The sequence below is a fragment of the Erpetoichthys calabaricus genome, chromosome 12 (genome assembly GCF_900747795.2).
Source record: "Erpetoichthys calabaricus chromosome 12, fErpCal1.3, whole genome shotgun sequence".
NCBI classification, from domain to species: domain Eukaryota; kingdom Metazoa; phylum Chordata; class Cladistia; order Polypteriformes; family Polypteridae; genus Erpetoichthys; species Erpetoichthys calabaricus.
Window position 1 is genome coordinate 132,691,166 of NC_041405.2, and position 17,766 is coordinate 132,708,931.

At 37.4% G+C, this 17,766-nt stretch overlaps 2 protein-coding genes across 2 annotated transcripts in view; one reads left to right on the forward strand and one right to left on the reverse strand.

Annotated features, from left to right (window-relative positions):
- The window catches only part of armc6 (armadillo repeat containing 6), a 494,113-nt gene that overhangs the window by 313,545 nt on the left and 162,802 nt on the right, over positions 1-17,766 (forward strand). The window lies entirely within an intron of this gene.
- ndufa13 (NADH:ubiquinone oxidoreductase subunit A13) lies at positions 165-17,552 on the reverse strand. Its single transcript, XM_028816244.2, has 5 exons — positions 17,386-17,552; positions 4,237-4,315; positions 2,564-2,635; positions 1,833-1,902; positions 165-389 (listed from the first exon to the last, which is right to left on the reverse strand). The coding sequence occupies exons 1-5, from the start codon at positions 17,516-17,518 to the stop codon at positions 270-272; spliced, it is 474 nt and encodes a 157-aa protein (XP_028672077.1). The 5' UTR covers positions 17,519-17,552; the 3' UTR covers positions 165-269.

Here is a 17,766-nt window from a genome sequence, read left to right on the forward strand (position 1 = left end):
ATAAGTGGTAGATGCAAAAGCCAACTGGAGTCAGACTGAAAAGAACTAAATGCACAAACTTTTTACATTATTATGGAGAAGCCTATCTTAAAAAGCAAAGTACACCATGGAAGGGAAAAGTATCTAAATTACTGTTAAGCGTTCAAAAAATTTATACCAGTAGGTTGTGTGGGAACAGCTTTAATAGAACATTTAATGAATCATCAAACAGAGAGGGATGGAGGAAAACACTGGGCAAGGAGGATTTCTGGTAGTGGCAGTACATTGCTCTACACATACCACTGAAAGCCATATTTTTTGTGCAGCAGCTCTTCCTTCGGTCGCAGGTTGAACAGCTCATCATTAAGGGGACTGACCCAGCGATCTGTGTGAAAGACATTCTCGCCAACCTACAGAGAACAGCAAAGCAGATTTTAATTAAAATACAGTGGTACCTCGGTATACATCCTTAATCCGTTCCAGATCCTTTGACTTATACCAAACAGGACGTATACCAAACAAATTTTTCCCATAAGAAATAAAGGGAAAATGATTAATCCGTTCCCATGAAAAAAAAATCCTATTGTTATTGGCATATTATACATTGATGGGGTTGTATAAAATAATTTAAACACTGCTTAATACTAAAATACATAAATACAAAAGCAATTAGATGAAATAAATTAAAATTTAACCTCATTTTAACTTTTAATAACGTCTTTGTTTTTAACAATCGTAGATACCGTCGTTCTCGGCATACGGTATGCAGCAGCCATTTCCCGAATATGCATGCCACCTTCATACTTTTCAACAATCAATTCAAATTTACGTGAAAAAACACAAAATCATGTGAAAATTCACAGAGTTATAGCGCGGGTTGTTCACTGAATGCTAGCAACTGGCGTACTAACGCTCATGGGCAGCGTAGGGTAGCGTGCGGTGTGACAATGCAGGTCCGCTCCACACTCCCATACATTCTTACGGGGAGTCCTGAACCTGACAGCGTCGGTAATGTCACCGAGATGAGCTGACAAATGAGGACAATTCTCAAATGAAGCCAGGAGATAGCGCAAGAATGCCAAGTGCTTTTATTTAAAACAAAAATCAGTGTCCAAACAAAAAGTGCAGTGCATCTGGTTTCAATAAATAATTATTTAATAAATATCCATAAAAACAAGTGTTCTGTGGGGATAAAAACAACAATAAATAAATCCGATAAAATCCGAGATTAAAAATGCAGTCTCACTCTTCCCGATCAGAGCCCTCCGCCCACCTGTGCAGGTGTGATTCGCTCCAACTACCTCATTAACTTCCCAGCGGTTGTGCAATCAAGGCCACGGAGAACGACACGGCTATACAGGTTAAAACCTGGCCCTTTTTTTGAAGCCACAGACCTGCTATACCACACATGGTGTTCTAGCACGCGTGTCGTATTCCAAACAAAGGTCGTATACCTATCAAAATTTTTCACGTCCAAACAGGACGTATATACCAAGTTGGACTTATTCCAAAGCAGACGTATACCGAGGTACCACTGTATATAAATACACACACACACACGCATATATTTTCAATCATAGGTATTCACCTACAGTGCAGGGCATTGTCTCTCTAATCTTGCCTGTTACATATAGTATGTGGTTGCTGCTGTTCATTCTAAATAATATCTTGTAGAGGATTATCTGTGCCTTTAAGGTAATTTGTTTACTCATTCCTTTCTCCCAACTCTCTCTCTAACACTGATATACAGTATTCAGAATTTCTCATTTTACTTCATTAAATCTTAGCATGGTTTCGTGTTTGCTTAACTATTGCACACCTTGCCAGCTAAAATTTCATCCTGTGCCACCCACCTTCCAGTCAGGAATATCCTTCATAATATTTGCCTCTTCCTCAAGGTTTTCTCGCAGCATTCGAAGCGTTCTGAAAAGTAGATTGGCAATGGTTAGAGAAACTGAGAGAGACAGAGAGAGAGAGGGAGGAAAAATATATTCTGTTACGGGTCTTGCAATGTAGCAGGCAGAAAAGAAAACCTTGATATATAATTACTTCTGAGATTTTTCAGGTAAGGAAGATATGAGTTTCAAAGTAATGCAGTTATACTCACTAATGATGGTGCTGGAGAGTAGCAACGCATTGAACATTGATAGTACATACAAGAAATAATTTAAATATACGAACAATAAGGATCCTATAAGTCATGAATAACATTATGACGGATTGACCTAAAAGGTGCTTTATTACGTATTTGATTGTCTCTGTGATTTAAACAAGCCTTACCATAATAAAACACAAAAAAGACCAATTATTAAGCTGCAACTTTCCCCACAAACCAAATAAATCATTGGCACTTGCAGATAGTTCCAGGACTGTTTTCTAGGAAATGTCCAGAAAATTAAACCATATTCTGAGAAAGGCTTAGACATCTGCCATATCAGACAACCCCATCATCCCGACAAAAAACAAAACAAAACAAAAACGAATCGCACAGAGATCTTTGAAAACTCCAATTCTAAGCAGTGGCTACATGTTTCAAGTGATGGTTTGGCACCATCTAGTGGAGAAAAAAATGTTCTGAACTTACCTGCGATCAGATTCTGCTTGCAACAGAGGAAGCAATGCTATGCGGGCCTCAAGCTCTTCCATTTGAAGTCGCCTTTAAAAAAAACATAAGTTTAAATAAGGTAAAGAAATTACATGTTTGAGTATTAAGCTGACAGACATAAAGTAGAAACACCATTTAAATATGTCAATGAAAGGGAAACAAATTTAAAAGAAACTTAAAAACGTAAATGAAGTAAAATGATGCTTTCAAAATGGAAATAAGAATGTTGTTCTTCACACAAAGAACTGTGGGTGCCCAGGGCAGTCATGTGGTTTAAACAAACATAATGAAATAAATAAGAAAGACACTGCTCCTGTTAAGAACTCGAGCTTTGTTTTGAATGAGCTCCGCTGATGTTATCAGCAAACAAACAAGAAAGTGGACCTCCAGTGGGTACTTAAATATCAAAATTGGACTTTTGAAGAGTGTAAAAAATGCTTAGTTGGATAAATGCAGATAACTTTTTCATCGTGCTGAAGGAGACATTTGGACAAGAAAGATGAGTCCATGAAGTCATTGTTTGTTGTCAACAGTACAGACCAGTGATGGTATAGAGAATATTCACCTAGTACAAATCAGAGCCCATGATACTTGCTTAAGTATGAATGAATAGCAAGATGCATCTGAACATCATTGCTGACCCATCATGGCTACAGTTTATTCACACCAAGACGAATACTTCCAGCAAGATGTCACACCACATTACACGGCACATTTATCACTGAATTGTCCCAGGAACATGACAATGAATTTTCATTGCTTCAGTGACCTATATAATCCCCAAATCTCAACCCTACCCTTCATTGTGAGCATGAGGTGGAAAGAACTGTTCACAGCCAAACTGTGTAGTCATCCGATCTGCAGAAAATGCATAATAATTTCAGTATACCACTTTAAAATATTCCTGAACGACACATCCTGAATCTTGTAGAATCCATGCCCCGATTAATTTAGGCTGTTCTGATGGTCAAAAGAGCTACCATACAATACTAAATAAGTGCATCTAATAAACTAGCAACTCTATACAGATTCATAGTGGAAAGTATACTTGCTAGCTGCAAATCAGTCAGTAATGGCAACTGTGATCACAGGACCGACACTTACTCTTTTATATCAAGACATCCCTGAAGAAAGCATTTTCCTTCATATCAAAGCCAATACAATCCAGGAATAAAATGTCTGCACTCCTATCAATCTTGAGTGATACTGAACCATTCAATGCCATACAAGCAGACTCACAAACTATTTTTGGGCACAGGCTGTTAAAGTGTTAACTTTCGTATGGTCATCTGCTTGACCCATGACTAAGTCTCCATTATGTAAGTAACTGCACAACCAATCAGTCTACCATTACAAATCTTCTGATCATCTGTAGTTCAGGTATTTGTATTATACAACTATTTCATAGCTCTTGTCAGACAAGGATTGTATATTTATTATTGATTTTTATTTGATACAGTCAGATATTTATTTGTAGTTATTCCTTCTTTTATTGTCATTGATTAGTTTTGTTCTCTGTGTGAGTTGTGATTTGCTGTGCCATGTACTGCACGGTCATTGCATGTTTATGTTTCTACTCCACCAGGCCAAGCAAGAAATACTTTAGATTGTATTGGAAGGTGTAAGGATAATATATTGAACTGAATACTTGCCTTCTCTCTCTGTTCCATTTAAACATTCTCCAGTAGCCAAAGAGAAGGAAACCAATGCCAATTCCAAACATGCTGTAACCTGAAATAAATTAAGATGTTGATTAAAACGTAAACTTAAAATGCTGAAAAGCATCCACACTACAAACCACTTATGCAATACTTATTTAGAAGTATTTCACTGAAATGAGATGAAGCAACAAATGTAACAATTATGTTTTATGGCAAAAGAATCTTACACTTTAAAAAAATAACTGGTTCCAATCAATACCTAACTTTCCTTGGAGAGAAAGATACCAAAGGAATTAATTCCACTCCATCAGGCAGAATCTCAAACCTCCACCTCCCCAAAATGAAAAACATTATTTCTGAATAGCATATTAATATGTTATAAAAAAAAGATTGATTATTAATTGTAAGATGATTTTGTCTTCATGCTGTACTATAAAATGCCACACATACATCCTGAACATGCCTTGAAGGCCGATATGTAAGAAAATTATGCATTTTAACTTAAAAAGACTGATGGGGAAAAAAAGAAACAGACACAAAAAAGGGTTCATAATAAATATATTAATTAGCATTTGTAATTGACTTCATACATGTCAACCTTTTTTACTTGATGGGGAAAGTGGATGTAAGTATAAAATCTGTCGTTGATATCTAATACAGAACTGTCAGCCCTTTATTTACTTATATTTTGACACTGAATTAATAATGTTAACCAAGTTTGAAAAAATTACCATTCAACTGTAAAATCGTGTGGAACACCCTTTCATTTAATGAATCTGCTTGTTTCACATTTAGGAAGGCCATTTTCCATAGTAATGGAAACAGAAAAGGTCAAAAATGAATACTATACATTACTTACAAAAAATACACATTATGTTCAATCAAAACACAAAAATGAATATTAAAAGCATTCCAAATAGTTAGGATGTTTTAAATGTAACAGATCATTCTTAAACCCACCAATTACTTTGAAAAAAATGAATGTATATTTTTATGAGTTAATTGACTTTACCTGATAAAGTATTTACACACACACAACAGTTTTCTTTACACATCTAAAATTTAATAATGGAGCCATATGTAAAGACACCATGAGGTAAACACTGCAGGTTTCATTTTATTAAAATTACAATACGAGGTCAAAACAGCACCCATGAAAGCAACGTTAAAAGACACATTCATGTTACCTTTCTAAAATATTAAGCTTCTGTTGGCTTTATGAATTTTAAGACAGACACAATTATAAGGTAGAGAATAGCTGTTGTCTTCATTAAAAAAAAAAAAAAAACTAAGTATTTTTTCTTTTGCTATAAACAAACTGTGTACTTGTATCCATTACCAATGTTGCACCTGCTTTTTTTTTTTTACAATACATGTTTAAAAGCTTTTAAAAATCATAGGTGCCTTCTTTGCTCTTAGCAAAGGATGTCTGGTGTATTGTTAAAGCGCAAATCTATTAATACTGTCACTTATTTTCAAGGAAAAAGTTAAATAAATTTAAAATAGCTCAATAAAGCCCACAGAATGATTTGTCCCAGTGTTCCTTAAATTCCTGACTGTGCCTCTTGTTAATATTTCAGATCAATGGTGATTTTAAAACTGTAAAATGCAAAACCATTGGTTTCTATTTCTGAAAGTTGAAAGACAGAAATGTCCACCTAAGTGTTTATTTCGAAAGCTTTCAATTCCATAACCAACTGTCATCCATTAATGCAAAACTTTCAACAATTTGCTGAACAGAGCATTTTGTGATGCTTCTTAAATCTATCAAATGAGAAGTATCACACAAATCATAAATTATGGTAAAGCTGCTGCAAAGTTGGAATTATGATTTTATTTTTTGCTCACTTCTTTTGTGCATTTTCCAATGTAATAGAATGACAATCGATTAGACAGGTTCTGTCCAGCTGTCTCATGACCCCAGAATCTGAATCCATTTGCTGATATGGGCACTGCCTCTGAGGAGTTTATGAATTTTCCTGGTGTGTGTATGGGTTTTTCTCTCACATTGCAGAAATACATGTGTTTGATTAATTGGTGATTCTAAACTTACTGAGTATAAATAAGTACAGGCAAGCATTTATTTATGTACTGGCACTCTCTGTTCAGTGCTGATTCCTGCGTTACACACAATTAGACAATGAATTGCATTTTTTCCAAACCATTTGATAATCTCTACATTTGTTTTTCTGTTTCTGTACCTACTGTATAAACCTATTTCCAATAATCGGGAGTGGTCTCCCCTAGACTTTCTCATATACTCAGATATGGGGATGGATATTTGAGGAGTAAACAAGACAATCCATCCATTATCCAACCCGCTGAATCCGAACACAGGGTCACGTGGGTCTGCTGGAGCCAATCCCAGCCAACACAGGGTACAAGGCAGGAACCAATCCTGGGCAGGGTGCCAACCCACCGCAGGACACACACAAACACACACCAAACACACAGTAGGGCCAATTTAGAATCGCCAATCCACCTAACCCGCATGTCTTTGGACTGTGGGAGGAAGCCGGAGCGCCCGGAGGAAACCCACGCAGACACGCGGAGAACATGCAAACTCCATGCAGGGAGGACCCGGGAAGCGAACCCAGGTCCCCAGGTCTCCCAACTGCGAGGCAGCAGCGCTACCCACTGTGCCACCGTGCCGCCCAAACAAGACAATGCAAAACAAAAAACAATGATTATATGTTTATATTATGTACATTAAAGAACCATCAACAACAAATCAAATCAAATTAATAATATATTGGACAATTATTATTATAAAAGTATCTGACTGTGCAGCTACATGAATAAAAAAGTACCACTTCCAGTTAGAGGAAGTAGCCCAAAAGTTTAAGGAAATATATGTTTTGTACCTAATACTTACAGTATATACAAAATTTGCTTGACTTAAGTGAAAGTGTACTCAAGTTATTGTGTTTACATACATACACACAAACACACACAGACAGACACACAAGCATAATTCCAACAATGGAGGACTCCGGGAGGTCTTAAAAGTCGAGATTCGTCAAAAAACAAAGGTTGTATATATGCATGGATGCCAGACGCCAGAAGCAAGCTGTGCCGAAACTGCATGCGCACAGCACCTCAGGGCCCCAGCAAGCCCTGCTGGAAGCGCACACGCACAGCGCCTCAGCTTCCCAGAGTCAAACCCAGCGGCTTCCCAGAGTCAGTAGGTGGCGCCCAAACAACACAACACAACCTGTAAACTAAACTTGAGGTAAAGCGTGTACCCAGGTTGTGTATATGCACGGATGCCAGAGGCTAGAAGCAAGCCGTGCACAATACAACCACCGCCCGAACGCGAACGCACACACTACCACATATACAACCTTCGTTTAATAATGTAGATCTCCAAGCCCGGATCCGCCGCCATGGTCACTTCAGCACGCGAATCCGCCGCCGTCACCATCAGGGAACTAGGTGGCGCCGAAACAGCACGCGCACAGCACCTCAGAGTCAAACCCAGCGGCTTCCCAAAGTCAGTAGGTGGTGCCCAAACAACACAACACAACCTGTAAACTAAACTTGAGGTAAAGCATGCACGCCAACAAGGTGCCATGGTGACATATTTAAACTTGAGGTAGTGGTGACTACTGACAGTGCCAGCAGTCAGCTACTCCACAGTGCCAGCAGTCAATGTTCTCCACTCCACAGTGCCAGCACTTACTCCACTACACAGTGCCAACAGTCAGTATCCCTCAACAGTGCCAGCAGTACTCCACACCACAGTGCCAGCAATCAGTGTTCTCCACTCCACAGTGTCAGCAGCTACTCCACTACACAGTGCCAGCAGCTACTCCACTACACAGTGCCAGCAGTCAGTGTGCTCTAATCCACTGTGCCAGCACTCAGTGTGGCAGCTGTCAGTGTGGCTTATTTGAATCACATTAAGGTAATTCAGTGTTAAAAGTAAGTTCAATTATGATTCTTAACAGCAAACGACTTCTAGCTAACGACACAGCCATAGAAAAACAAAAAAGAGGCAGCATAGATAAAAACGATGAATGAAGGCGCCTACAACGCACTTCTGAAACACCACAACCAAAGGAGTCACGGCTCCAAAAAAAAAAAAAAAAAACAGCTTCAGTACAAATATATTTATTTAATTAAATTAAAACTTTCCCAGGACACTCCCACCCTCCATGATTTTTCATCCCTTCAAAGATCGGAGGGAACAGAAAGTGATTGCCATTCTTGGATTTGCGATTCTTTGGAGAATCGGGGGTTTACTGGTACAAAAAGAAAGTGATGATTTGTAAATCATTTAAACCTTTATTTAAACCCTATTTTAAATTGAAAACAGTTTAAATACCACATAACAAATATATGATCATTTTGAATTTACGCCAGCAACACATTTAAAAAAAGTCTGGATAAGGACATGTTTACAACTGTGTTCCATCACCTCTTCATTTTACAACACTCTGTAAATGTTTGGGAACTGAGGAGACCAAGTTTTGCAGTTTTGAAGGCCTTCCCAGAAAAAGAAGTCATCTGGATGGCAGCATATGTTGCTCCAAAACCTGTATATATCATTAAGTATTAATGAAGCCTTTCCAAATGTGCAATCTACCTATGCCATGCACACATATGCAGCCCTAAACCATCATGGAATCTGGCATTTGAACTATGCATTGTTAAGAAGCCACATGGTCCCTTCTCCTCTTTATCCTAGTGGAATCCCCAAATTCTTTGCAATTTTACGTTGAGGAGAGTTATTATTAAATTCACAACTGTTTGTAGAAATTATTCAAGCAAAGGAATTATAATGATATTGTGTTAATGTATCTTGGGATTTTTTTTTTGTTTGTATGTTTTTTGTTACAGTATTTGTATCTTTCTTATTATAATGGATGAAATTTAAATTAGTTTTCCTGTTGTTTTTGTATAAAATCAAGGAGTTTCTTGTAGAGGGGTGGAAAGGATGAAGTATGGGGAGGATATTAGTTGTTTTGATCCTTTGGCTTCAGCCTTACAGGTAAATAAGTGTAATGGGTCACCCTTTGCAGGCAGCGTCTGTTACATGTCATCCCATTAAAAATTTGTGTGTTCTGCAAAGTTCACAGTACATTGAAGTAACTCAACACTCTCTGCCAAGACTAAAGTGTATGAATATGCCTTTAGCATATACAATGATAATTTGGGAGGGAATATGTCACAATCTAGAGGTAAATTCATTGATATGGAATAAAATAATAAAAATAAAATTTCATGGAGCAAAAAGTCTGAGGATTAAAATTTTAATTAGTTTAGTTTATATAAGGAACTTGATCTACTTCACATTTTAGTTAATAGATTTTTGATCACTATAGTCTGAACTTTTATTGATAATAACCACCACCACAGTCCGGAAAGTGTTATAAAACCATTACAAAATGTTTTGGAATTCAACTGTTTTACTGAAAGATGAATAGTCAACAACTGGAGTACCGGAAAATACACAAACATTGTATCTATTTTGACATGGATGTCCTTTAAAATTTCAAAGTCCAAAATAAACAAGAAAACCTTATATAGGGTTTCCAAATGAACTGCAGAAGCAGACTTCTCTTTCCGATGACTCAACAATATAACACGGGGTGAATATGAACAGTGTTCATGGGAAGGCAGCCAAGACAGTTAGAAGAAAACTTCCAGTCTAGAAAAGTAGGGGAAAAAAACGGCTCACGTTAAGACCATCTTTAAATGATCCTAAAGATATCTGGAAGAATGTGACCTATGCAGAGGAAGCTACATTCTATTTTTGTCTTTTATTTTCGGACCAGAGAAACAACACTCTTATGATTCTGCGCTGCTCTTCATGGACTTTAGATATTTCGATATTTAGATATGAGAACCCTAACTACAAAGAGGACTATTTCATTTATATTAGGTAGAATGCCCAGAGGGGACTGGGTGGTCTTGTGGCCTGGAACCCCTACAGATTTTATTTTTTTCTCCAGCTTTCTGGAGTTTTTTTTTTTTTTTTTTCTGTCCACCCTGGCCATCAGACCTTACTCCTTTTCTATGTTAACTAATGTTGTCTTATTTTACTTTCTTATTTTGTCTTTTATTTTTCTTTTCTTCATTATGTAAAGCACTTTGAGCTACTTTTTGTATGAAAATGTGCTATATAAATAAATGTTGTTGTTGTTGTATTTATATTATTTATAATAATGGCACAAATTATTCAAAACATACAGTGGTGTGAAAAACTATTTGCCCCCTTCCTGATTTCTTATTCTTTTGCATGTTTGTCACACAAAATGTTTCTGATCATCAAACACATTTAACCATTAGTCAAATATAACACAAGTAAACACAAAATGCAGTTTTTAAATGATGGTTTTTATTATTTAGGGAGAAAAAAAATCCAAACCTACATGGCCCTGTGTGAAAAAGTAATTGCCCCCTTGTTAAAAAATAACCTAACTGTGGTGTATCACACCTGAGTTCAATTTCCGTAGCCACCCCCAGGCCTGATTACTGCCACACCTGTTTCAATCAAGAAATCACTTAAATAGGAGCTGCCTGACACAGAGAAGTAGACCAAAAGCACCTCAAAAGCTAGACATCATGCCAAGATCCAAAGAAATTCAGGAACAAATGAGAACAGAAGTAATTGAGATCTATCAGTCTGGTAAAGGTTATAAAGCCATTTCTAAAGCTTTGGGACTCCAGCGAACCACAGTGAGAGCCATTATCCACAAATGGCAAAAACATGGAACAGTGGTGAACCTTCCCAGGAGTGGCCGGCCGACCAAAATTACCCCAAGAGCGCAGAGACGACTCATCCGAGAGGTCACAAAAGACCCCAGGACAACGTCTAAAGAACTGCAAGCCTCACTTGCCTCAATTAAGGTCAGTGTTCACGACTCACCATAAGAAAGAGACTGGGCAAACACGGCCTGCATGGCAGATTTCCAAGACGCAAACCACTGTTAAGCAAAAAGAACATTAGGGCTCGTCTCAATTTTGCTAAGAAACATCTCAATGATTGCCAAGAGTTTTGGGAAAATACCTTGTGGACTGATGAGACAAAAGTTGAACTTTTTGGAAGGCAAATGTCCCGTTACATCTGGCGTAAAAGGAACACAGCATTTCAGAAAAAGAACATCATACCAACAGTAAAATATGGTGGTGGTAGTGTGATGGTCTGGGGTTGTTTTGCTGCTTCAGGACCTGGAAGGCTTGCTGTGATAGATGGAACCATGAATTCTACTGTCTACCAAAAAATCCTGAAGGAGAATATCCGGCCATCTGTTCGTCAACTCAAGCTGAAGCGATCTTGGGTGCTGCAACAGGACAATGACCCAAAACACACCAGCAAATCCACCTCTGAATGGCTGAAGAAAAACAAAATGAAGACTTTGGAGTGGCCTAGTCAAAGTCCTGACCTGAATCCAATTGAGATGCTATGGCATGACCTTAAAAAGGCGGTTCATGCTAGAAAACCCTCAAATAAAGCTGAATTACAACAATTTTGCAAAGATGAGTGGGCCAAAATTCCTCCAGAGCGCTGTAAAAGACTCATTGCAAGTTATCGCAAACGCTTGATTGCAGTTATTGCTGCTAAGGGTGGCCCAACCAGTTATTAGGTTCAGGGGGCAATTACTTTTTCACACAGGGCCATGTAGGTTTGGATTTTTTTTTCTCCCTAAATAATAAAAACCACCATTTACAAACTGCATTTTGTGTTTACTTGTGTTATATTTGACTAATGGTTAAATGTGTTTGATGATCAGAAACATTTTGTGTGACAAACATGCAAAAGAATAAGAAATCAGGAAGGGGGCAAATAGTTTTTCACACCACTGTAAGTGACAAAATACAATGAAGTCATTTTTTACACAGGCAATATTGAGTTTCTGTCAAGCAGTTTAGTGTTTTACTGTTTTATCAATTAAAAACAATATGTGTCCTTAATTTGACTAATCATTACATTATAAAAAATTTTTTTTTCCAGTCTTGTCTATGACAAAGCAGTACTTTGAAAGACTACTGTGATTCACTGTGAATATAATTATTATGCACTGTGGTTTTTAAGTCCAACACGGATCTCAAATACTATATTTACCATCATTTTCTAATCAAATTTCACCCAACATAGGCATAACTACACTAGAGACTATTATGGAAGCATCAAGAATACGCCAGGAACTAACCCCAAGTGGTATGGCAGTCCATCAATGGGCACTCTTACTCTTGCTAGGCCAATTTAGAAACGACAACTAACCTAGTCAGCATGTCTTTAGGAGAGTAAAAAGAAAAATCGGTGTGGTTAACCTCTAAAAGGTATGATGTGTTTGATGTGTTGGGCCCACCCTTATTAGCCATCATCAATGATTCTATTAGTTCGGGTGTTGTGCCCTCATTTTTTAAACATGCTGCAGTCCACCCCTGTTTTAAAAAGGCAGAATTAGACCCTGGAGTTTCAGCTAATTTTCATCCAATTTCCCAACTGCCATTTCTGGCTAAAATTCTAGAAAGAATGATTTATAATCAATTGGTTGATCACCTTAACTCTAATAATTTATATGAGATCTACCAATCTGGCTTTAGGCGTTATCATAGTGTTGAAACGGCACTCCTGAAAGTGTTCAACGACATCTCTCTTATTACTGACTCAGGTGATGCGGCAGTCCTTCTCCTCCTTGACCTGTCCACTGCCTTTGAAACTATTGACCATGAAATATTGCTGATGCGGCTTGAACATCTTGGTGGGCTTAAAGGGGCTGCTCTTAACTGGTTCAGGTCATATTTAACTGGTAGACACTTTTCAGTGACTTTTAATTCCTCTTCTTCATCTACTGCCCCTCTTAAATATGGTGTTCCTCAGGGATCCATTTTGGGTCCTATTTTATTCTCCATATACCTTCACCCTATTGGAGCAATTTTTAGGAAATTTAACATTTCTTTTCATTGCTATGCTGATGATACTCAGGTTTATATTCCTGTTTGCAACTCTACAACAAATCAACTCCACAACTGTCTGTCTGAATTAAGATCCTGGATGGCTAATAATTTTCTTGATCTAAATCAAAATAAAACGGAGGTGCTTATAGTGGGTCCATCAGCTAAAGCCCAAATTGGTCTTGGACTTCTCGGCTCTTTCTCTGTCTTTTCTAAACCTCAAGTCCGCAATCTTGGTGTTACCTTTGACAGTAACCTCTCTTTTGAGAAATAAATAAATTCTGTAGTCAAGAGTTGCTTTTTCCAACTTCGTCTATTAGGTAAGATCAAGCCTTTTTTATCTTCTAGGGATCTTGAGATAGCTACCCATGCGTTTATTTTTTCTCGCCTCGATTACTGCAACTCTCTGTATTCTGGGATTAACAAATCCTTGATACACAGGTTAGTTAGTACAAAATGCTGCCGCTTGCTTTCTGGTTGGGGCAAGAAACTATGACTCTGCCTCTCCTATTTAGCTTCTTTACACTGGCTGCCTATCAGTTTTTGAATTGATTTTAAAATCCTGCTGCTAGTTTTTAAATCTTTACATGGGCTTGCTACTGCCTATTTATCTGAACTGTGTGTTTTACATCAGCCATCTAGAGTGCTTAGATCTTCTGGTCAGCTGTCTCTGGTTGTCCCTCGTACCAAGTGTAAAACCAAGGGGGACAGGGCCTTTGCAGCTGTCGCACCTCGCCTGTGGAACTCTTTACCTCATCATATTAAGGAGTCGTCTACAACTGAACTGTTTAAAACAAGATTAAAGACTCATTTATACTCACTTGCATTCAGTTACCTTCAGTAATACTGATGGCTTCCTCTTTGTGATTATATTACATTACTTCTATTTTTTATGTATATAACATTACTTCTATTTATTATGTATTTTATTTTATGTTCATATATTTTATTTCTATTTATGTTTTATGTTAATTTGTTCTATTTTTGTAAAGCACTTTGGCCACAGCATTACTATGTTTGTTTAAATGTGCTATATAAATAAACTGACAGTGACATTGACATATGACTAGGTCAAACTTGAAAGCAGCCTCCCGGAAATATAGCAGGTGGCAACTGCCATAGTCACCCCATCATCACTCATCCTACAAGCATTTCATTTAAGTCCACAATGAATTTCATCTTTTTGCGTATTTATTAAAATTAATAATTGAAGACGCTTATTGGTGCAGCTTTTACATTTCAGGAAATACATCAAAACATATCTGGAATGTACGAGTTTTGGCCCATATGTTCATTTTTTTATTTTTTGTCTAATAAATTACGCTTTACTGCAAGTTCAGAAAACATTAACAATTATAAAAGTTTCAAACAAAAGTATAAATAATGATGATACTATTAAGACAGCTTATGGTTAAAAAAACTAAACATAACACAGATATACATAAAAAAATCATGTGATTTATATATATTTTGTGTGCCAAATTCAAAAAAGAAAATCATGTTTCTTCATTATGTAGCTTTTTTTTCATAAAACAGCTGTCAATTTGATTTTTTGTTGCTACTGCACTATAACTAATTTCAGTAATTTAGTTTAATGATAATTTTAAAAATTTAATATTATCCAATATTATAATCTATGCTTGAAGCAAAACTAAACTACAATGAGCAGCGTTGGCTCATATGTGGGTTCCTAAACATTCTGTGTATCTTACTGGGTCAGCAGTCGGGGTATACAGAACTCCAAACTTTTCCCTGTGAGTGGGACAGCAGAATCTGGGATCAGAAGGATACAAGCAACAGCTTGGTGCTGAGCACACCATCAGATCAAGCTTGGTGGATTCAGATAAAAGTGCTGCCATCACCGCTTTATATTAAGTTTGGTTTAATTATGCAGTTTGTCAAAACATTATCAAAAGATGGAGCCTGCGGTCTTCAGATTAAGTCAATTCCATTCAATTCATTTCAATAGTCCCAAAAGGGAAATTTGGTTTGTCAGCTGGATTTACAAAGAGACAACAACATGATATTTAAAACATAGCAACAAAGAATACAGCCATCAAACATAAACTTGGTACAAATAAAAAATATGGCAAAGAGCATAAGACTTATGGTGAAACATTATATCAAACTTGTCAGACATAAAAATTAAACCACATTTTAGACTTGACTTATGACTGATGCAAATCATCCTACGATTTAAGCTTGTGGATATTTATTAAAACTGACTTATCTAGAAGATTAATAGCAGCTGGAATGAAAGAGTATTTAAACCAGTTGCCTTTTATCTTTGTAACAAAAGCATGTGACCTGGTGATGACAACTGAAACTGAGTTTTTCAACGTATATTTGTGCTGAATGTTTCTGGTTCTGACTCAGGCTAAACTGAAAGCGGGCTTTTTTTTTGGACATGATATTAGAAAACTGATTTCTGATGCAAAATTTGATGGTGTGATAAATGATCTTACTTTCACCTCCGTAACATATCCCGTGTTCGCTCCTTCCTCTCCTTCTCTAATGCTGAGAAACTTGTCCATGCTTTTATCACATCCCGCATCGATTATTGTAATTCCCTACTGGCAGGTGCCCCTTCTAATCTTATATCACAGCTCCAGCTTATTCAAAACTCAGCTGCAAGAGTCCTTACTCGAACCAGCAGCAGCGAGCACATCACACCCATCCTGCTCCATCTCCACTGGCTCCCTGTGTCTTACAGAATTGAATATAAAATCCTACTAATAACCTACAAAGCCTTAAATGACCTCGCACCAAACTACATCAGTGACCTTCTCCATCACTATGTGCCTGCCCGCCCACTAAGGTCCTCTGATTCTGGCCCACCTTGTTGTGCCCCACACTAATCTACACTCCATGGGTGACGGGGCCTTCAGCTGTATAGCGCCCAGACTCTGGAATGACCTACCAACATTAATCAGGTCAGCTGACTCCATGAATTCTTTTAAAAAAACAACTCAAAACTCATCTGTTCAGAAAGGCTTTTAGCTCTACTTGACTTTATTACCCTTCTCTCAGTTTACTTCTCTGTCAAGATGCTCATGTAACCTGTGTGTGTGTGCTAGACCATCAATTATGTTGTCTGTTTTTTATTTTCAGAATTCACTGTCTTAATCTTCTTTATTTATTTATCTGGTTTGTACAATGCTATATACTGTATACCCTGCCGTTCTTTATTATATTTCGTAAGTGTCTTGAGCATGGGAAAGGCGCTATATAAATAAAATGTATTATTATTATTATTATTATTATTATCTGGAACGAGAGGCTGGGCTATGGTTCAAAGAAGTCATGTATACGTTTTTAGATAACAATAAAGCCCCAAATTATAAAGAAATTGCGAAAAATGTATTAATTTTAAGAAACTGGGTTGCATCAGGAGTCTCAAAGTTCACTTTTTCAGATTCACATTTGGAATTTTGCACTTAAGATCTTGTGAGAGAAGTGCGTGAAGAGCACTGTGAAAGACACCATCAAGATTCCAAAGACATGGAAAGAAGGCATGCGAGTGTGATGAAGGAATACTGCACCAAGTGTGTACAAATGACAGGCTGGCAAACTATGTTTTCAATCAAAAAAACTGAGAAGTGACAAAAACTTGAGATGTTATATGCAAGTCAATGAATCTGTATTATTGCTTTCTTTACATATATGTTCCAAAATATTAGACTGACTAAATGTTTTCATAGCAAACTGATTAAGAACAATATTGTAAACGTGAATCAATTGTGTAATTTGTTAAATTTTAATTACATTTCTTTTGATTTTTGTACGTAAATGTGACCTAATACGAACATTCTGATGATAGGTTTTCAATGTATTTGTGAAGGCACATGAAATATCTATTCACAATTAAAATATTTTTTTAATCTTGCAGACCTCTGTCGAAATGTTAAATGCAGAGTAGTCTTTAAACAAAATGAAATAAGGTAGCAATCAATAATAATACATTTTATTCATATAGCGCCTTTCCCAAGGTCTTCCAAATCCAAGACAGCTAGTTTACATCTTACCCACCTGCCAAACCCCCCAATTCTTACTCTTGATGGCATTTCGAAACAACTATGTGAAGCAAAACTTATTAATATGAGAGTACGCTCATTTATTTAGTTTGGTTCAATAGCATTGTTTACATTTCACGCGAGGTTTATTATATGCCTCCTCATCGGCACGCAGCCATCCACCCTGCAGACTCGTCTATTGCCAAATGAACGAACTCACCAGACAGGCCCCGTTTGGGCAGGTTCCGCTTATAATCAAAGGGGCCATAACCGCCCGGCGGAGGCATGTCCTGCTTCACCTTGGACGCCGCCATCTTGGTCAGCTCCTCAGTGACAGACCGGCGCTCTGTCATGTTGACGCAACTGAGAGGAGGCGTGGCCTACGAGGTCACGTACAGGAAGCAATTTACAAGTCATAAAAGACTCGTTGCTGCGATAGATGGCTTTATATTGTCTTATTCGGCTGTTTGTATCCCTCGAGTGTAACCCCGAAACGTTCCGGTTGAATGTAGAGACACAGCAGGTGTCCATAAATGTCGACAGATGGGCGGTATGTTGAAAATGTTTAGAGCTGCAGTGTCATCACTCTGAAGGCTGGTAC